This window comes from Mobula birostris, chromosome 20 (genome assembly GCF_030028105.1).
Source record: "Mobula birostris isolate sMobBir1 chromosome 20, sMobBir1.hap1, whole genome shotgun sequence".
Taxonomy (NCBI): Eukaryota; Metazoa; Chordata; class Chondrichthyes; order Myliobatiformes; family Myliobatidae; genus Mobula; species Mobula birostris.
This window is the reverse complement of record NC_092389.1, coordinates 39,153,538-39,175,512: the sequence shown is the minus strand read 5'-3', so window position 1 is coordinate 39,175,512 and position 21,975 is coordinate 39,153,538. Positions and strand designations below refer to the sequence as shown.

General features: G+C 41.2%; 1 protein-coding gene across 1 annotated transcript in view; it reads left to right on the top strand.

The window, feature by feature from the left end:
- Window positions 1-21,975, top strand: part of LOC140185541 (F-box/LRR-repeat protein 6-like) — a 45,677-nt gene that overhangs the window by 5,392 nt on the left and 18,310 nt on the right. The window contains 1 exon segment of the mRNA XM_072238876.1: window positions 12,247-12,378. Within this exon segment, the coding sequence (XP_072094977.1) occupies window positions 12,247-12,378 (132 nt within the window).

The following is a 21,975-nucleotide window of genomic DNA, read 5'->3' as shown; positions in this document are numbered from 1 at the left end:
TGGTGAGTCAGTATCTTAACAGGAGCTATAGCATGAAGACAAAAGAACACTTGAAGCAACTCCGCAAAAAGTTTATAGAAAAGCACAAGTCAGGAAATTGATACAGGAAAATTTCCAAGTCGCTGAATATCCCTTGGAGTACAGTTAAGTCTATCATCAAGAAATGGAAAGAGTATGGCACAGCTGTAAATCTGCCTAGAGCGGGCCATCCTCAAAAACTGAGTGACCGTGCAAGAAGGGGACTGGTGAGGGAGAAATATAAGATGATGAGAGGCATTGATCGTGTGGATAGCCAGAGGCTTTTTCCCAGGGCTGAAATGGCTAACACGAGGGGGCATAGTTTTAAGGTGCTTGGAAGTAGGTACAAGGCGGATGACAGAACTAAGTTGTTCTACACAGAGAGTGGTGGGTGCGTGGAATGCACTGCCAGCGATGGTTGTGGAGGTGGATACAAAAGGGTCTTTTGAGGGATAAATGGAGTTTAGAAAAATAGAGGGCTCTGCAGTAGGGAAATAGTAGGCAGTTTCAAGAGTAGGTTACATGGTCAGCACAACATTGTGGGCCAAAGGTCCTGTAATGTGAGATAGATTTCTATGTTCTTGGTCATGCTAGGGTCGTTCCTGTCATATACATGCTCGTAGCTTGTTAAGCAGCCTTATGTGTGGCACCTTGTCAAAGGCCTTCTGAACATCCAACTACACAACATGAACAGTGAAGACATGCAAAACATTTATTCAGTTCATCCCCTATTACTACTTCTTCAGCATTGTTTTCCAGCAGTCCGATATCCACTCTCACCTCTCTTTTACACTTTATGTATCTGAAGAAATATTTAGTATCCTCCTCAATATTATTGGCTGGCTTACTTTTGTATTCCATCTTTACCTTCTGATTGACTTTTTTAGTTGCCTTGTGTTGCTTTTTAAAAGTTTCCCAATCCTCTAACTTCCCACTGATTTTTCCTTTATTAGGTGCCCTCTCCGGCTTTTATGCTGGCTATGACTTTTCTTGTTAGACACAGTTGCTTCATATTTCCTTTAGAATACTTCTTCCTCTTTGGGATGTATATATCCTGTTCTTTCCGAATTTCTTTCAGAAATTCCAGCCATTGCTGCTCTGCTGCCATCCCTGCCAGTGTTCTCTTCAACTCCAATCAAGTGAACTTTATTGTCGTTTAACTGCATAAATGTATATAACATATATAATGTACGTAGAAATGAGACAACGTTTCTTCGAACCAGGGTGTAAAGTGTCCAACACACTTAAGGGAAATAACATACAGTTCAAAGGGAATAGAATATAAAAGCCTTTGAGGAGACTGTTAGATAGGGACATGGAGCTTAGAAAAATAGAGGGCTGTGCGGTAGGGAAGTTCTAGGCAGTTTCTAGAGTAGGTTACACGGTCGGCACAACACTGTGGGCCTGAGGGCTGTAATGTGCTGTTGATTTTCTGTTTCTATATATGGTGTAAGCCAAACACACACCAGCCCTAACGTAAAAGGTGGTGGTGGCTGCATCATTTTGTGGGGATGCTTCACTGCTGCAGGGTCTGGAAGGTTTGTGAAGGTGCTGGTAAAATGAATGCAGCAAAATACAGGGAAATCCTGGTGGAAAACCTGATGCAGTCTGCAAGAGAACTGCGACTTGGGAGAAGATTTGTTTTCTAGCAAGACAACAACCCCAAGCATAAAGCCAAAGCTACACAGGAATGGCTTAAAAGCAACAAAGTTGATGTCCTAGAGTGGCCAAGTCAGAGTCCAGACCTCAATCCAATTGAAAATTTGTGACTGAACTTGAAAAAGGATGTTCACTCATGATCCCCATGCAATCTAACTGAGCTTGTGCAGTTTTTTAAAGAAGAATGGGGAAAAATTGCAGTGTCCAGATGTGCTCAGCTGATAGAGACCTATTCACACAGACTCAAGGCTATTATTGCCACCAAAGGTGCATCTACTCTACTAAATACTGATTTGAAGGGGGTGAATACTTGTGCAATCAATTATTTTGTGTTTTATATTTGTAATTGATTTCGATCACTTTGTAGAAATCTGCTTTCACTTTGTCTTGCTCTGTTGATCAGTGTCAAGAAAGCCAACTTAACTCCACTGTGATTCAATGTTGTAAAACTAAAACATGAAAACTTCCAAGGGGGGTGAATAGTTTTTATAGGCACTGTATGTATATTAAATAGTTAAATTAAATAAGTAATACAAAAACAGAAATTTTGCAAAGTAGTGTGGTAGTGTTCATGGGTTCAATATCCATTCAGAAACCGGATGACAGAGGGGAAGAAGCTGTTATACCACCAGGTTCAGGAACAGCTACTACCCCTCAACCATCAGGCCTTTGAACAAAAGGAGATAACTACACTCATTTAAGAACTCTTTTATGTTGTTATTTCATGCTTATTATTTATTGCTATTTATTCATATCTGCATTTGCACAGTGTGTTGTGCACTGACCCTGTTTACAGTCACTGTTCTATATGCTCACAGAAAAAGATTCTCAGGTTGTATTGCGGTGGCCCATCAGCGGCAGGAGCAGGCCACAGCGACGAGGTTTGTCACAGATCAGCAACGTTTGTTTAAAAGGAGAGCTTCGTGGCATTCAGGGTCATTCTGGTGGCACAATCAGTGGCAGGAGCAGGCCATAGCAACAAGGTTTCTTGCAGTTTAAAGGTAAAAAAGGGATGGCCATTGTTGGGGCAGAGTAGGCCAGTGATGAGAGTAGAAGTGTCAGGCTTTGGCTCAAAGAAGCATTGGCTCTGGGTTATCTTCTGTTAAGGTTCCCTTTTTTCTCTCTTGCTGTACCTGGCTGTTGTATGTTCTCCATACCGGATATCGGAGTCCTGGGAGACCCAGAATCTCCCAGGGAACTAAATCTGCGTGAAATACGTGTAGCTACAGCACCTTGAGATTATGTTAAGGATCTGGAGCAGCAGCTGAATGTCCTTCAGCTTGTACAGGAGAGTGGGGAGATAATTGATCAGAGTTACAGGGAAGTAGTCACCCCTAAGTCGCAGGAGGTGAGTAGCTGGGTGATTGTCAGGAGGAATGTAAATGTGAATAGGCAGTTAGTGCAGAGCACCCCTGTGGCTATTCCCCTCAAAAGTAAGTATACTGTTTTGGATACTGTTGTGGGGTATGGCCTCCTTGAGGAATGCCACGGCAGAGTACTGGTACAGAGCATGGGTCTGTGACGCAGAAGGGAAAGAGGGAGAAAAGGGTTGTAGTAGTGATAGGGAGGTCAATAGTCAGTGGAACAGACAGGAGGTTCTGTGGACGTGAATGGGATACCCGAATGGTATGTTGCCTCCCAGGTGCCAGGGTCAGGGACGTCTCAGATCGCGTCCATAACATTTTGGAGAGGGTGGGAGAGCAGCCAGATGTCTTGGTACATATTAGTACCAGTGACATAGGAAGGAAAGGCAAAGAGGTCCTGAAAAGAGAATTTAGAGAGCCTGGCAGAAAGCTAGCCAGCGTCATGCAGCAATAAGGGTAGAAAAAGGATGATTTGGCAGATTAATGTGTGGCTGAGATGCTGGTGCAGTGGGGCAGGGCTTCAGGTTCTTGGATCATTGGGATCTCCTGGGGGAAGGTATGACTTGTTCAAAAGTGATGGGTTGCACTTGAACCCAAGGGGGACCAATATTCTCGCGGGCAGATTTGTTAGAGCTGTTGGGGAGGTTTTTATCTAATCTGACAGGGTGGAACTGGAGTGAAGGGACTCAGGATAGGAAGGATGGTAAAAAAAAAGCAAAGGTTGCATGCTGTCAGACTTAAGATAGGGCAGGCAGATGATGGGACAAAATTGTAGCTATCACAGTGAGTAGCAGTGCATTAGGGATGCAGAATCAAGAAGGGTAGCGAATACAGTACTCTTAAAGTGTTGTATCTCAAAGCACGGAGTATAAGAATTTAGGTGGATAATCTAGTTGCACTATTACAAATTGTCCGGTATGATGTTGTGGCCATCACTGAATTGTGGTTAAAGGATGGTTGTAGCTGGGAGCAGAATAGCCAAAATTACACCTTGTATCGGAGGGATAGGAAGGTAGACAGAGGGGATGGTGTAGCTCTGCTGGTGAGGAATAGCATCAAACCAGTAGAAAGATATGACTTAGGATCGGAAGACATTGAATCCTTGTGGGTTCAGTTAAGAAACTGTGACGGTAAAATGACCCTCATGGCAGTTATATACAGGCTTCCCAACAGTAGCTGAGATGTGGACCACAGATTACAATGATAAGTACAATGGCGTGTCAAAAGGGCAATGTTATGATAGTCGTGCGAAAATTTCAACATGCAGGTCGATTGGGAGAATCAGGTTGGTAATGGATCTCGAGAGTGAGTTTGTTGAATGTCTACGAGATGGCTTTTTAGAGCAGTTTGTCATTGAGCCTACTAGGGGATCAGCTATACTGGTTTGGGTGTTATGTAATTAAGTGGAGGTGATCAGGGAGCTGAAGGTAAAAGAACCCTGAAGCGACAGTGATCACAATATGATTGGGTTCAGCTTGAAACTTGATAGGGAGAAAGTGAAGTCTGACGTAGCAGTGGATTAAGAAAATGACAGTGGTATGTAAGAGGAGTTGGTCAAAGTAAATTGGAAGGAGCTGCTGGCAGGGATGTCAGCAGAGCAGCATTGGTGTGAGTTTTTGGGGAAAATGAGGAAGGCGCAGGATAGGTGTATTTCAAAAACAAAGAAATACTCAAATGCCAATATAGTATAACCGTGGCTTACAAGGGAGGTCAAAGCTAATGTAAAAGTAGAAGAGAGGGCATACAGCAAAGCAAAAATTAGTGAGTAGACAGAGGATTGGAAAGCTTTTTAAAAACCTACAGAGAGAAAGTAAAAGAATCATTAGGAAGGAAAAGTTGAAATATGAAAGCAAGCTAGAAAATTCAAAAAATCTGAGATGCAAAGGTACTTGGGAGTCTTTGCGGAGAACACCCTAAAGGTTAACTTGCAGGTTTGAGTTGGTGCTGAGGAAGGCAAATGCAGTGTTAGTATACATTTGAAGAGGTCTGGAATACAACAGCAGATGTGGTGCTGAGGTCTCACCTTGAGTATTGTGAACAGTTTTGGGCCCCTCATCTATGAAATGATGTGCTGGCATTGGAGAGGGTTCAGAAGGATGATTCTGGGAATGAAAGGGTTATTTTACGAGGGAAGTTTGATGGCTCTGGGTCTGTACTCGCTGGAACTTAGAAGGATGAGGGAGGGGAATCTCACTGAAACCTTTGGAATGTTGAAAGGCCTAGACCAGGGGTAGGCAGCATATTCCGGCCCGTGAAGGTTTTTTGACTAGCCCACGAGCAAATATAAGGGAAACTATGCTTATCCGGCCCATGAGCAATTTTTCCTTATTCTGAGTGTTTTGCACGACCACATTGATGGACATGCATGGCGTCTTGTTACACTGGCCTCAGGTTCTGTTTTCTTCCAAACCAAACATTGGTCACATACGAATGACGGGAAGATAGACTACCTTATTAATATGTATTAGATACACTCCATGCACGCACAGGTTTTCAGATGGGATCATTCAAATTTGTAAACAGAAACAGCGTCACTGTGTTTTAACAAGAAATCCACGCTAAATATCCAGATATTTACATGTGCTATGATACTTGTTGAATAACTCGCGTTTCGAAATAAAATTGAAGAAAAACATTTCAATGGCAATGAATGCAAAACGCAGGAAGGTAGACACTGAGTGCCGAAATTTCCAAGAGACTTGGAAACTTGGGAAACCAGTTTGTCTCATTTGCCTGGAAAATGTTGCTGTGAAGAAGCTGGCAAATATCAGGTGACATTACGAGACCCGCCATAGTGGAAATTTTAACAAGTTTACTGGGCAAGCAAGGAAAGATGAAGTTGAGCAAATGAAGGCTAGTTTTGGAAAATAAACATCATTTTTTTCCCCAAGGAAAGCAGTGAAAATGAAGGAAATACCTGTGCCAGCTACGAAGTCTCAAAACGTATTGCAGAAAAGATAAAGCCTTTTACAGATGGAGAGTTTGTCAAAGAATGTTTACTGGCAGTGGTGGATATTGTTTGTCCTGAAAGGAAATCTTTATTTGCATCTATCAGCCTGTCAGCAAGAACGATCACACGGCAACTTGAAGAAATGTCAAAAAAGTAAAGCACAAGATCTAGGCAGTTTTGTGAATATGGTCCAAGAATTGAGAAAAGAGTTTTCATCTTGTTTTGCTGATTTTCGCTTACATGCAAATGAGTTCAAGCTGTTTGCTACTCCATATGATGTGGAAGTGGACACTGCATCAGAAATTCTTCAAATGGAATTGATTGAGATGCAGTGTGACGACATATTGAGATTGAAATTTCATTCTGAAGATGTGTCAGTGCTTGACTTCTATAGAAAATATATTCATCTTTCCTAACTTAGTGGACCATGCAAAAAAGATGGCATCATTGTTTGGCAGCACTTATCTGTGTGAGCAATTATTTTCAAAAATGAAGCACACCAGGAACCATTTGAGAACAAGATTGACTAATGCCCATCTGGATGATGTTTCGCTCTTGGCATCAACAAATCTGACACCCAGTATTGAGAAGTTTCAAGCAACAAACAGCATCAAGTTTCACATTGATTTATCCACTGTTTGCATTAAAATGTTCTTTTTTATTACACTTAATTTACCACTATTGACTGCATCATGTTCATACGTTTTATGTTTAAGGATTCTTTGTGTCCTTTTAATAGATTCAGAAGATGCCTTGATTGAAATAAATTGCAACTAAACTGAGTTCTTTGATTACTAATTGGCATCCTTGGTTAAGCACAAATGATTTTCTAGCATGCGTTATTCATTAATTTGAGGCAAAACATAACTAGATGTATTTAAATGGATAATTCCCATATTTCAAGTTCCTTATGGCATTTATCTGGCCTACTGTCCGCTGATTAATACGCGATCTGGCCCACAGAGGCAAAAAGGTTGCCGACCCCTGGCCTAGACAGTAGATATGGAAAGGATGTTTCCCATGGTGGGGGACTCTAGGACAAGAGGGCACAGCCTCAGGATAGAGAGGGGTCCATTTAAAACAGTGCTGCAAAGAAATTTCTTGAGCCAGAGGGCGGTGAATTTGTTGCCTGATTGTGTGTTCAGGCATCTGTACCTCCTTCCTGATGGTAACAATGAGAAGGGAGCATGTCCTAGGTGGCTGGAATCGTTAATGATGGATACTGCCTTTCTGAGGCAGCGTTCCTTAAAGATGTCTTGGATACTATGCAGGCTAGGACCCATGATGGAGCTGACTAATTTTACAACTCTCTGTAGTTTACTTTGATTTTGTGCGGTAGCCCCCAATATCAGATGGTGTTGCAGGGAGTCAGAATGCCCTCCACAGTACATCTGTACTGGATGGTGAAATTGCAATGAGGAAATCTGAAATTGGTAGGGTTAGTAAGTTATGGGCATGCTCTGATGGTGCTGGAGATGTGGTGACACTTGCGAGATGCCCCCAGCACATGCTCGGACTACTTTGACCATTGATGCATAAGACACATTTCAGATAATAGATGAGCTTTATTTGTTACATGTACATTGAAACACAGTGAAATGCAATGCTTGCATCTGATGTATTTTAAGTGTAGGTTTCAATGTACATGTGATAGACAAATGAAGTTATTCTTGAAATATAGATGAGAATTAACTTTGTTCATTGTCAAATGTACATGCATGTAGAGGTGCAATAAAAAACATAGCATTTATAAACATACAGACATTACTTTGTCATTCTGTTGTTAAGGTGCTGAGAGTGCGCACCTCAGTGTCTTTCACCCCAAGTATATTCTTGTAAAGGGTTGGCTTTATGGTGCCCTTCCCACCATGCACTGTGGAATATTCCATCTCTTTGGTAACGGGGATGTGAAAATATGTTTATGTTGTTTGTATACTGTATTTAAAGTAGCTACTTCTGTTTATTTTGTAGTGTGATTGTAACTACATTGTGGGTGCATCATATTTTAATTCAAAGTTGAAAGTAAAATTTATTTCAGAGAACATACAATCCTGAGATTCTTTTTCTGCGGGCATACTTAGCAAAGCTATAGAAAGGTAACTGAGTGTAGTTATTCCCTTGTGAGTCCTGAGGTACTTCTACCTTCTACCTGATGACAGTAGTGAGAAAAGAGCATGGCGTGGGTGGTGAGGATCTTTGATGATTGATGCTGCTTTTCTATGGCAGCGTTTCATGTCGATGTTCTCAGTGGGTTTGACCCATGATGTACCGGGCTGAATCCACTACCTTTTGTAGGATTTTCTGCTGAATCAAAGATGGCATGTCCTCGTGTCTAAAAAACATAACAGAGCTGATTGCTGTCAGTAGCTGGAAGAGATCAAGCTGCCAGGAGTTCACACTGGAAGTAATGGGGACCTATTCTGGTAGATATCTTTTGTAAATATTGGTAGAATTCTTTTTTCGATTTTTTTATAAGATTGATTTTTTTTGACTCACCGAGTAAACACCCAGGCACAAAAGTGCGAAGCGACTCCAACCGTCTCTTCTTTAGTCAAAACCCACATATACGTAACAGTTTGTATTCAGTTGTAGTCACTTCCTCGTAGGAAGGATGTGGAAGCTTTAGAGAGGGTGCAGAAGAGATTTACCCGAATACTGCCTGGATTAGAGAGGAAGACAGATTGACTGAGAAAGGACTTTTGTCTTTCGATAGAAATAGGATGACAGGTGACTTTATACAGGTGTACAAGATGATTAGAGGCATAGACCGAGTGGATAGCCAGAAACTTTTTCCTAGGGTGAGGAAGAGTGATTTGAGGGAAGTATAGCAGGGATATCAGAGCTAGGTTCTGGAACTAGAGGTGGTGGAGGCAGATACATTATTGACATTTAAGACACTCTTAGATAGACACATGGATGATAGCAAAATGGAGAGGTTTGAGGAAGGGAAGGGTTAGATTAATCTCAGAGTAGGTTAAAGTTTGGTATAACATTGTGGGCCGAAGGGCCCGTACTGTGTTGTACTGCTGTACATATGTGGTAGTTGTCATTCAAGATAGAAGGATCCTGATATTGGTTGTGGAAAATTCATGAGGGTGCACTTGAGCAGTCGTGGTTAGACTGGTTACTGAAAACAAAAGATCTAATGTCATCCAACATCTTTTGCCCATCAGTTTAATATGATGTCCTTTTATTAGGACATTATTTTGCATTCTTTTGTTGTCTTAGAACATTGAACATTGCAGCACAGTACGGGTCCTTCAGCCCACAATGTTGTACCAACCTTTTAACCTACTCTGAGATCAAGTTAATCCTTCCCTCCCACACAGTACTCCATTCTACCTCATAAGAGATGGGTTGGCATTGGAGAAGCGTGCGAGAATGAAGGCGTTAACATATGAGGAACATTTGATGGCTCCAGGGTTGTACTTGCTGGAATGGTGGGGGGGGCGGGTGGTCCCATTGAAACCTATCGTACGCTGAAGGGCCTAGAGGGAGCGGATGTGGAGAGGATGTTTGCTGTAGTGGGCAAGTCTACCACCAGAGGACACAGCCTCAGAATAGAGGGACATCCTTCTAGAATGGAGATGAATCTGTGGAATTTGTTGCCACTGACAGCAGTGCAGGCCAGTTCATTGGGATTATTTAAAGCAGAGGCTGATTGGTTCTTGATTAGTCAGGGTGTCAAAGGTTATGGGAAAAAGGCAGCAGAATGAGATTGAGAGGGATAATAGATCAGCTATTATGGACTGCCAGAGCAGATTTGATGGGTCGATTGGCCTAATTCTTCATCTGTGTCTTATGTTTGTACACTTAAATGTACCTGCCTCTGCCAGCACCCCAGCAGTGTGTTCCACGCACCTACCACTCTGTGTAACCGCAAACAACAGAAAATTTGCAGATGCTGGAAATCCAAAGTAATACACCCTAATGCTGGAGGAACTCAGCAGGGCCAGGTAGCTTCTATGGAAAAGGGTGAACAGTCGCCATTTCAGGCCGAGAATATGAAGGGTCTCAGCCAAAAGGTTGACTGTTCACTCTTTTCCTTAGATGCTGCCTGGCCTGCTGAGTTCCTCCAGCATTCTGTGTGTGTAACTGTCTGTGTAAGAAACCTACCTCTGACATCCATCCTATACCTTAAAATTATGGCCCCTGATATTAGCCATTTCTGCTCCAGGAAAAAGTCTCTGGGTGCCCACGATTTACGCTTTTTGTACATTTGGGGTTTTCCCTTCTTGTACCTCAATACACTGTTAAATGAATTGATCTCTATGAACAGTATGCAGGACACACTTCTTACTGTACCTTACCCAGATATCCCACCTCTCCCAGAAGTTCTGGGAGTCTCCCGCATATTGATAGTTGCTCCCTGATGCCTGGAAATTATATACAATATCCCGGAAATAGATTTTTTTGAGAAAGAGAGGGAGAGGGAGAGTGAACGTCCATGTCAGCGTGGGAAGAAGATCAACTCCTTGAGTTTGCAAATGACGGTGGGCTGAAAAGTATGTTTGACATACATCTTTGCCGGCATTCTGGATCAGAGTCAAGGCTGAATATCCTGAGATTGCCACGGAAGCACTGAAAACGTTGCTTCCATTTCCAACATATCTCTGCGAAGTGGAGTTTTCTGCAATGAATGCAACGAAAACTAAATTGTGGAATAGACTGGACATAAGGAACCCCCTTTGAGTATCACTGTCTCCCATCACCCCTCCATGGCACCATCTTGTTGCAGGGAAACAAGCCCAGGGCTCCCACTGATTCAGCGATATTGGTGTGTTACAATGATTTTACATGTTCATACGAGGAATATATGCGCTGTGTTTAATATCCAAATGTTACTTAAAATGTTATGATGCTATTGACTTATAATTGACTTCTCACTATATTCATGCGAGGAAAATATGCGCTGTGTGTTTAATATTAAATTCATTAGATAAACCCTTTTAGAAATGAAATTGAGTGTATTAGCCACTTATAAGTGACTTGTAGTTGACTTATTACCTATATTCCAGTCGTGATTAACACCCCTGTCCCCCACCGTCGGCCGGTCCGCAAAATATTGTCAATATTAAACCGGTCTGCGGTGCAAAAAATGTTGGGGACCCCTGCTAAGTAGACCTATCAGTTTTCTCTGTGGGCGGGCTTTACAGTCGACCTCAAAAAGAATGACAGTGTTGCTCGCTGCACTGTTTGCAACGGTGACTTTCCTATTGCCCATGGTGGGTTAAAATGTAAAAGACATGTTGAGGTGAGTTTAACAGGTGTCATTCATTCATTAGCATAGCTAACGTTATTTAAACTGGCTGGCCGGCTGCTAAGGAGCTACACTATTGATGTCCTACGTGATGAGGCCAAACCCCCTGTAGACTTGCTTAAAGTTGTAATAGAATAAACATGATAATTTCATATAAGTACATATTTTAATGTCACATTTTCTGCATATACCCAACTTGGTTTACAGATTAGACAAAATGACTAAACAAAGTATTACATACACCCTTGGAGGTCGACTGGGGGTGGGGGGAAATGGGGTTGCGGGGGGCGGGGTGCTACCTCCCTGAAATGGTGGTGCTCTCTGCCTGAAATGAGTTTTTGCAGGGTGGGATGTCTGCTTACCTTTCTTCTTTCTTCACCTTGGAACATGTGACAATAATACACCAAGTTACCAATTTAAATTTCCTTCCATTCTTTTTGTTCCAAGGAGACAGGCCCAGCTTCTCCAGTCTAATGTTGTCACTGAAATCCCTCATCCATGGAGAACTCCAATACAGTAAATCTGTTTTATGCACTCTAATTCTGTTTGACTTAGGAGCAGAGTGTTGAGTTTAATGTAAATTTAATTTCAATGTACTTGTGCTACACTTGCAGGCATTCACAGTAGAATAAGGAATACAATCAATCTGTTCATATCAGATGTGTTATGTATTTATATTTATTGTTTTTTATCCTATTGAGTTATTTTTGTTCTGCATCAGATCCAGAGTAACAATTACTTCATTCTTCTTTACATTGTGTACTAGAAATGACATTAAACATTTTGAATTTGAAAATACAATCGAATCAATGACAAATTACACACAAAGGCGGACAAACAACTAATGCACAACAGAAGACAGAAAGTGCAAATACTAATAATAAATGAATAAGTAAGTAAATAAGCAGTGCTGGTAACGTGAGTTGTAGAGTCCAACTTAAGATGTAGAGACTAAGTTATTCCACTGTTCTTACAATGTCACCATCTCTCTCCAGGTTGTCGCTGAGTCCTGTCCTCACTTAACCTCCTTGCGACTGACCAACTGTAACGATATCTCATCTGATGTCTTTGAAGCGCTGGCCACCCATTCCCAGAAGCTGGAAAGTCTGAATCTCCAGCACTCAGTGGTAAGGTGTTCGTAAGTTTTTTGCAGCTGAGTTGTGAATGAATTCCCCGTTATTTATTGAGAGATACAGTGCGAAACAGGTCCTTCCACCCAATGAGCCGTGCCACCATAAGATATAGGAGCAGAGGTAGGCCATTCGGCCCATCGAGTCTGCTCTGCCATTCAGTCTTGAGCTGATCCAATTGTTCCAGTTATCCCCACTTCCCTGCCTTCTCCCCATACCTTTTGATGCCCTGGCTAATCAAGAACCTATCTATCTCTGCCTTAAATACACCCGGTGACTTGGTCTCCACGGCCTCTTTTGGCAACAAATTCCACAGATTCCACAAACCCTCTGACTAAAGTAATTTCTCTGCATCTCAGTTCCAAATGGATGTCCTTCAATCCTGAAGTCAAGCCCTCTTGTCCTAGACTCCCCTACCATGGGAAGTAACTTTGCCATATTTAATTTGTTCAGGCCTTTTAACATTTGGAATGTTTCTTTGAGATCCCCCTCCTCCATTCTCCTGAACTCCAAGGAATAGAGGCCAAGATCTGCCAGACGTTCCTCATATGGTAACCCTTTCATTCTTGGAATCATTCTCATGAATCTTCACTGATCCCTCTCTAATGTCAGTATATCCTTTCTAAAATAAGGAGCCCAAAACTGCACACAATACTCCAAGTGTGGTCTCACGAGTGCCTTATGGAGCCTCAACATCACATCCCTGCTCTTATATTCTATACCTCTGGAAAAGAATGCCAACATTGCATTTGCCTTCTTCACCACCAACTCAACCTGGAGGTTAACCTTTAGGGTATCTTGCACAAGGACTCCCAAGTCCCTTTGCATTTCTGCATTTTGAATTCTCTCCCCATCTAAATAATAGTTGGCCTGTTTATTTTTCCATTAAAATGCACGACCATACACTTTCCAATGCTGCATTTCATTTGCCACTTCTTTGCCCATTCCCCTAAACTATCTAAGTCTCTCTGTTTCCTCCACCTATCTTTGTATCATGGGCAAATTTAGCCACAAATCCATTAATCCCATAATCCAAATCATTGACATACACCGTTAAAAAACAGTGGTCCCAACACCGACCCCTGTGGAACTCCACTGGTCACCAGCAGCCAGCCAGAATAGGATCCCTTTATTCCTACTCTCTGTTTTCTGCCGATCAGCCAGTGCTCCACCCATGCTCGTAACTTCCCTAAAATTCCATGGGCTCTTATGTTGCCTAATGTGCAGCACCTTGTCAGAGGCCTTCCGTAAATCCAAGTACACCACATCTACTGCGCCTGCTTTGTCTACCCTGTTTGTAATTTCCTCAAAGAATTGCAGTGAGTTTGTCAGGCAGAATTTTCCTTTCAGGAAACCATGCTGGCTTTGGCCTATCTTGTCATGGCTGATTGGAGCTGAGAGGCAGCAGCACTGTCCAGTGTGTCATCGTACACCTTGAAGAGTGAAGAATTAATTTTCAGTTTCACCTTGGTGAGACATCAACTCTTGGTTTTCTGTCCATAGATGCTGCCTAACCTGCTGAGTATTTGCAGCACTTTTGTGTTTTCTTTGTTCAATTTCCTCTCCAGTCAGACTCCTCCTTTAGCAGTGAGACCTCTGTTGGTCAGGGTCGACCATGGATGTTGCCAGGGCAGCTCAGTATGGAGAAGAAGCTGTTGTCCATGTAGCAAGCTCCCCCTTTTCATGCATCTGATGAACTCAGATTGGCACCAGCAGCACTGCAGATATTGCCAGTCAGTGCTTTTATTTTTTATTTTAAATCTTTTTATCAATTATTATTGAAAATTCACAACAAAAAATACATTAACATATTCAAGTCAATATATCAATATGTATAAGAGTCAAACTATTAACCAAGCTAAACAGTATATCAATAATAATAATTTTAAAGAACGTTAAAGCTACTTTTTTTGAAAAAAGAAAGAAGGAAAAAAGAACCCCTACTAACTAAAACAAAAAAACCCCAGCTAACAAAAAAAAATGAGGAAAAAGACCCCATTTGGAGCACAAACCCGGAGCTATACGCTATAAAAGCTTCTATTAAAAAAAAAGACATCAATCCGCCAACCAAATCTATTTACCCAAGAATCATAAGGGGACCATCTTAATTAACTCAAATCAAATGATAGTAGCAGGCAAAAGAGCCCCACCTTTTCTCAAAATCCAATCGAGGATTAAAAGTTCGACTTCTGATTTTTTCCAAATGAAGACATAGCATCACCTGAGAGAACCATTGTGTCAAAGTGGGAGCAGAAGCATCTTTCCGTTTTAATAAAATAGCCCTTCTAGCCAATAATGTAACAAATGCAACTACATGTTGGTCTGATATAGAAATACCATGAATATATTGAGGAATTATACCAAACAAAACTGTCAATTTATTTGGTTGTAAATTAATTTTTAAAGCTTTAGAAATTGTAGAAAAAATAGATTTCCAAAACTGTTTCAATACAGAAAGGCCTTTGACAAGGTCCCGCATGGGAGGTTAGTGAGGAAAATTCAGTCGCTCGGTATATATGGAGAGGTGGTAAATTGGATTAGACATTGGCTCAATGGAAGAAGCCAAAGAGTCGTAGTAGAGGATTGCTTCTCAGAGTGCAGGCCTGTGACTAGTGGTGTGCCACAGGGATCAGTGCTGGGTCCATTGTGATTTGTCATCTATATCAATGATCTGGATGATAATGTGGTAAATTGGATCAGAAAATTTGCTGATGATACAAAGATTGGAGGTGTAGTGGACAGTGAGGAAGGTTTTCAAAGCTTGCAGAGGGATTTGGACCAGCTGGAAACATGGGCTGAGAAATGGCAGATGGAGTTTAATACAGACAAGTGTGAGGTATTGCACTTTGGAAGGACAAACCAAGGTAGAACATACAGGGTAAATGGTAAGGCACTGACGAGTGCAGTAGAACAGAGGGATCTGGGAATACAGATACAAAATTCCCTAAAAGTGGCGTCACAGCTAGATAGGGTCATAAAGAGAGCTTTTGGTACATTGGCCTTTATTAATCAAAGTATTGAGTATAAGAGCTGGAATGTTATGATGGGGTTGTATAAGGCATTGGTGAGGCCGAATCTGGAGTATTGTGTTCAGTTTTGGTCACCAAATTACAGAAAGGATATTAATAAGGTTGAAAGAGTGCAGAGAAGGTTTACAAGGATGTTGCCGGGACTTGAGAAACTCAGTTACAAAGAAAGGTTGAATAGGTTAGGACTTTATTCCCTGGAGTGTAGAAGAATGAGGGGAGATTTGATAGAGGTATATAAAATTATGATGGGTATAGATAGAATGAATGGAAGCAGGCTTTTTCCACTGAGGCAAGGGGAGAAAAAAACCAGAGGACATGGGTTAAGGGTGAAGGGGGAAAAGTTTAAAGGGAACATTGGGCAGGGGGGGCTTCTTCCACAGAGAGTGGTGGGAGTGTGGAATGAGCTGCCAGACGAGGTGATAAATGTGGGTTCTTTTTTAACATTTAAGAATAAATTGGACAGGTACATGGATGGGAGGTGTATGGAGGGATATGGTCCGTGTGCAGGTCAGTGGGACTAGGCAGAAAATGGTTCGGCACAGCCAAGAAGGGCCAAAAGGCCTGTTTCTGTGCTGTAGTTTTTCTATGGTTTCTATGACCAAAACATATGTGCCAATGTAGCTATCACACTGACTATTAACATTAGGAAATAGAGGTACAATTTTAAATTGAATTAACGAATGACTGGCGCAAATCGAAGAAGCATTAACCAGCTTCAAAATTCGCAACCAATCCTCTGTTATCAAGGTCATGTTAAGCTCTCTTTCCCAATCTTGCTTAATCTTAAATAGAGGATAATTATCCTGTTGTAATAGTAAATTATAAATTTTCCTGATGAAACCTTTCACTAAAGGGTTCATTTTTAAAATAGTGTCTAACAGGTCAGAATCTTGTATATATGGAAAATTACTTAAATATTGTAAAAAATGTCTGACCTGAAGATATTGCAAAAAGTGTGAGTATGAAAGAGAGTATTTAGTTACTAATTTCTCAAAGGACATCAATCGGCTTTCTTGAAACAAATCCATAAAGGAATAAATTCCTTTTCCTCCAAAGAGAAAAGGTAGGATCACTAAGTGAAGGTTTAAATAAATAGTTTTGATAAATTATACTAGGAAGGTTAAATTTTTTAAGATTAAAAAACTTACGAAACCGATACCAAATTCGTAATGACTGCTTAATCATAGGATAATATATTTAAAATAGAATTTTTGGCTAGTTGTACAGGTAAAGAAGCTCCTAATAACAAACTTAAGTAAAATTGTTTCACAGCTTTCAATTCCAAGTCAACCCATGGCGGTCGTTCATTTTTATCGGTCCAATATAACCAAGAACACGCATAGCGTATATTAACTGCCCAATAATACATTCTTAAATTAGGCAAAGCAAGACCTCCATCCTTTTGTAATTTTTGTAAATGACATTTTCCTTGGTCTTTTATTATTCCAAACAAAAGATGAAATAATAGAATCAATCTGATCAAAAAACTTCTTAGTTAAAAAAATAGGAGTATCTTGAAATACATATAAAAATTTTGGTAAGATCATCATTTTAACTGCATGAATTCGACCAACTAACGGAAGTGTAAGGGGATTCCATATAGAAAATAATTGCTTCATAAAATCCACTAATGGAACTAAATTAGCTCTATAAAGGTCTCCATAATTTTTAGTGATGATAATACCTAAGTATTTTAAAGAATCCGTAACTTTAAAAGGAACATCATATATAAAAGCAGAATCATTTAAAGGAAATAATTCACTTTTATGCAGGTTTAATTTATATCCTGAAAACATTCCAAATTCACTTAATAATTTCAATAAACTAGGAATAGATTCTTCAGGATTCGAAATACAAACTAAGAGATCATCAGCATAAAGGGAAATCTTTTGAATAAACCCATTTATGGAAATTTCTTGAGTATCCTTAGCTTCACGAAGTGCAATAGCCAAAGGTTCCAGCACCAAATTAAATAACAAAGGACTTAACGGATATCCTTGTCTCGTACCCCGTGAAAGTCGAAAAAAGGGGGATCTACAATTATTAGTAATCACAGTGGCAATAGGGCTTTTATATATCATTCTAATCCACTTATTAAAATTAGTACCAAAGCTAAATTTCTCTAAAACGTTAAATAAATATTTCCATTCAACTCTATCAAATGCCTTTTCAGCATCAAGAGAAACAACACATTGGGGAGTTTTCGAGGGGGATGAGTTATATAGCATTTAACAGTCTCCGAGTGTTAGAAAAAGAATAACGGCCTCTTATAAAACCTGTTTGGTCCTGAGAAATAATTTTAGCTAGTATATTCTCCAACTGATTAGCCATTATTTTTGAAAGAATTTTGGCATCTACATTTAATAATGAGATAGGTCTATATGAAGCACAATCCGTAGGGTCTTTATCATTCTTAAGAATTAAAGAAATAGAAGCTTCATAAAATGTAGAAGGTTACTGTCCTAACAAAAAAGAATCTTTAAGCATTTCCAACATATAAGGAGTAAGCAAGTTTTCAAAGTTCTTATAAAATCCTGCAGAAGAACCATCTAGTCCAGGAGCTTTACCAGATTGCATTGAAAAAATAGCTTTCTGAATTTCTCTTTCAGTAAAAGGAGTATCAAGAATTTGTTGATCTTCAACAGATATTCTAGGAAAATCAATCTTTTGTAAAAAGGCATTCATTTTAGAAGGATCAGCTGGAAATTGAGATTTATAGAGTTCACTGTAATAGTCTTGAAAAATTTTATTAATATCTTCATAGTTACAAGCTAAACTGCCATCTCCCTGATAAATTTTTAAAAATTGTCTCTTAGCTCTAACTGCTTTTAGTTGGGATGCTAGTAGCTTATTACTTTTATCTCCAAACACATAAAATTTACTTTTTAATTTAAGCAAATTTCTTTCAATAGGATAAGTTAATAATAAATTATATTGTGATTGAAGTTCAACCCTTTGTTTAAATAAATCAATATTAGGAGAAACTGCAGAAGTGTTATCCAGGTCTTTAACCTGTTTTGAAATTCTATCCAACTCTATTTTTGTCTGTTTCTTAAGCTTAGCCAAATAGGAGATTATCTGACCTAGCAAATACGCTTTAAATATATCCCATATAATCAATTTCGTCACATCTCCCGCATTATTAAAAAGAAAAAAATCTTTTATTTGAATCTCTATAAATCTGCCAAAGTCCGAACTTTGTAATAAGTTTTCTGGAAAACGCCAAGGCAAGTTTACATTACTAACATCATTCAATTCAAAAGTTAAGCTTAAAGGTGCATGATCCGAGACAGCAATAGCATCATATTCACATTTCTGGACTTTGGACGAAAATTGGAAATCAGCTATAAAATAATCAATTCGCGAGTATTTTTTATGGACATGTGTGAATAAAAAGAATAATCTCTATCATTAGGATGTAGATTTCTCCAGATTTCTATCAAACCATAATCAATTAAAAAGGAATTAATAAGTGATGCTGAACAACTCAGAAGCTGCTGAATGGTTGAACTCTTGTCAATCACAGGGTTTAAACAACAGTTGAAGTCACCTCCCATCAGCAGCTTATATTCATTTAAGTCTGGTAATAAACCAAATACATTTTTTAAAAAAGAAGGATCATCTACATTAGGTGCATATAGATTAATCAAGACAATTTTTCTATTACAAATTGTTCCTTTAATAATTAAAAATCTACCATTGATATCTGAGACGATATCTACTTGGATAAATAAAATATTAGATTTAATAAAAATAGATACTCGCTTTGTTTTATTTTGACAAGTAACATGATACTGAAGGCCCTTCCATGTTTTAAAAAATCTATTTTGTTCGCCCATTCTGATATGCCTTTCTTGAACAAAAATTATATCGGGCTGGAATCGATTAATAATTTTAAAAGTCTTCTCTTGCTTAATAGGGTGATTCCAGCCATGTACTTTCCAATTAATAACGTTTATCTGTTCAGTAACCATAGAATATTGTTTTAAACACAAAAATACACGCATACCCTCGTGGGCTAATCAAAGATGGTGGTGATGAGTATAACCATATAGAAAACACGCATGCTCCAGAGCTCCATAATGGGAAAAAACCTGTAATAAACCCCAAAATGCAAAAACCCCCGAATCCTCCCACCATCCCAAAAGGTAGAAATCCGGCAAAAAGGAAGGAAAAAGCCGGAAACAACAGGAATTCTGCAGATGCCAGAAATTTAAGCAACACACATCAAAGTTGCAGGTGAACGCAGCAGACCAGGCAGCATCTCAAGGAAGAGGTACAGTCGACGTTTCAGGCCGAGACCCTTCATCAGGACTAACTGAAGGAAGAGTTAGTAAGAGATTTGAAAGTGAGAGGGGGAGGGGGAGATCCAAAATGATAGGAGAAGACAGGAGGGGGAGGGATGGAGCCAAGAGCTGGATAGTTGATTGGCAAAAGGGATATGATAGGATCATGGGACAGGAGGCCCAGGGAGAAAGACAAGGTGGGGGGGGAAACCAGAGGATGGACAAGGGGTATAGTCAGAGGGACAGAGGGAGAAAAACGAGAGTGAGAGAAAGAATGTGTGTATAAAAATAAATAACAGATGGGGTACAAGGGGGAGGTGGGGCATCAGCGGAAGTTAGAGAAGTCAATGTTTGTGCCATCAGGTTGGAGGCTACCCAGACGGAATATAAGGTGTTATTCCTCCAACCTGAGTGTGGCTTCATCTTTACAGTAGAGGAGGCCATGGATAGACATGTCAGAATGGGAATGGGATGTGGAATTAAAATATGCGGCCATTGGGAGATCCTGCTTTCTCTGGCGGATAGAGCGTAGGTGTTCAGCAAAGCAGTCTCCCAGTCTGCGTCGGGTCTCGCCAATATATAGAAGGCCACATCGGGAGCACCAGATGCAGTATATCACCCCAACGGACTCACAGGTGAAGTGTCGCCTCACCTTGAAGGACTGTCTGGGGCTCTGAATGGTGGTAAGGGAGGAAGTGTAAGGGCATGTGCAGCACTTGTTCCGCTTACAAGGATAAGGGCCAGGAGGGAGATCAGTGGGGAGGGATGGGGGGGACGAATGGACAAGGGAGTTGTGTAGGGAGCGATCCCTGCGGAAAGCAGAGAGAGGTGGGGAGGGAAAGATGTGCTTAGTGGTTGGATCCTGTTGGAGGTGGCAGAAGTTACGGAAAATAATAAGTTGGACCCGGAGGCTGGTGGGGTGGTAGGTGAGGACCAGGGGAACCCTATTCCTAGTGGGGTGGCGGGAGGATGGAGTGAGAGCAGATGTGCATGAAATGGGGGAGCTGTGTTTGAGAGCAGAGTTGATGGTGGAGGAAGGGAAGCCCCTCTCTTTAAAAAAGGAGGACATCTCCCTCATCCTGGAATGAAAAGCCTCATCCTGAGAGCAGATGCGGCAGGGTTGATGGTGGAGGAAGAGAAGCCCCTTTCTTTAAAAAAGGAGTCCAGGATGAGGGAGATGTCCTCCTTTGTTAAAGAAAAGGGCTTCCCTTCCTCCACCATCAACTCCGCCACATCTGCTCTCAGGATGAGGCTTTTCATTCCAGGGCGAGGGAGATGTCCACCTTTTTTAAAGAAAGGGGCTTCCCTTCCTCCACCATCAACTCTGCTCTCAAACGCACCCCCCCCATTTCATGCACATCTGCTCTCACTCCATCCTCCCGCCATCCCACTAGGAATAGGGTTCCCCTTTTCCTCACCTACCACCCCACCAGCCTCCGGGTCCAACATATTATTCTCCGTAACTTCCGCCACCTCCAACGGGATCCAACCACTAAGCACATCTTTCCCTCCCCGCCCCTTCTGCCTTCCGAGGGATCGCTCCCTACACGACTCCCTTGTCCAATCGTCCCCCCCATCCCTCCCCACTGATCTCCCTCCTGGCACTTATCCTTGTAAGCGGAACAAGTGCTGCACATGCCCTTACACTTCCTCCCTTACCACCATTCAGGGCCCCAAACAGTCCTTCCAGGTGAGGTGACACTTCACCTGTGAGTCGGCTGGGGTGATATACTGCGTCCGGTGCTCCCGATGTGGCCTTCTATATATTGGCGAGACCCGACGCAGACTGGGAGACCGCTTTGCTGAACACCTACGCTCTGTCCGCCAGAGAAAGCAGGATCTCCCAGTGGCCACACATTTTAATTCCACATCCCATTCCCATTCCACTATGTCTATCCACGGCCTCCTCTACTGTAAAGATGAAGCCACACTCAGGTTGGAGGAACAACACCTTGTATTCCGTCTGGGTAGCCTCCAACCTGATGGCATGAACATTGACTCCTCTAACTTCCACTAACGCCCCACCTCCCCCTCGTACCCCATCTGTTACTTATTTTTATGCACACATTCTTTCTCTCTCCTTTTTCTCCCTCTGTCCCTCTCACTATACCCCTTGCCCATCCTCTGGGTCCCTCCCCCTTTGTCTTTCTCCCTGGGCCTCCTGTCCCATGATCCTCTCATATCCCTTTTGCCTGTCACCTGTCCAGCTCTTGGCTCCATCCCTCCCCCTCCTGTCTTCTCCTATCATTTTGGATCTCCCCCTCCCCCTCCCACTTTCA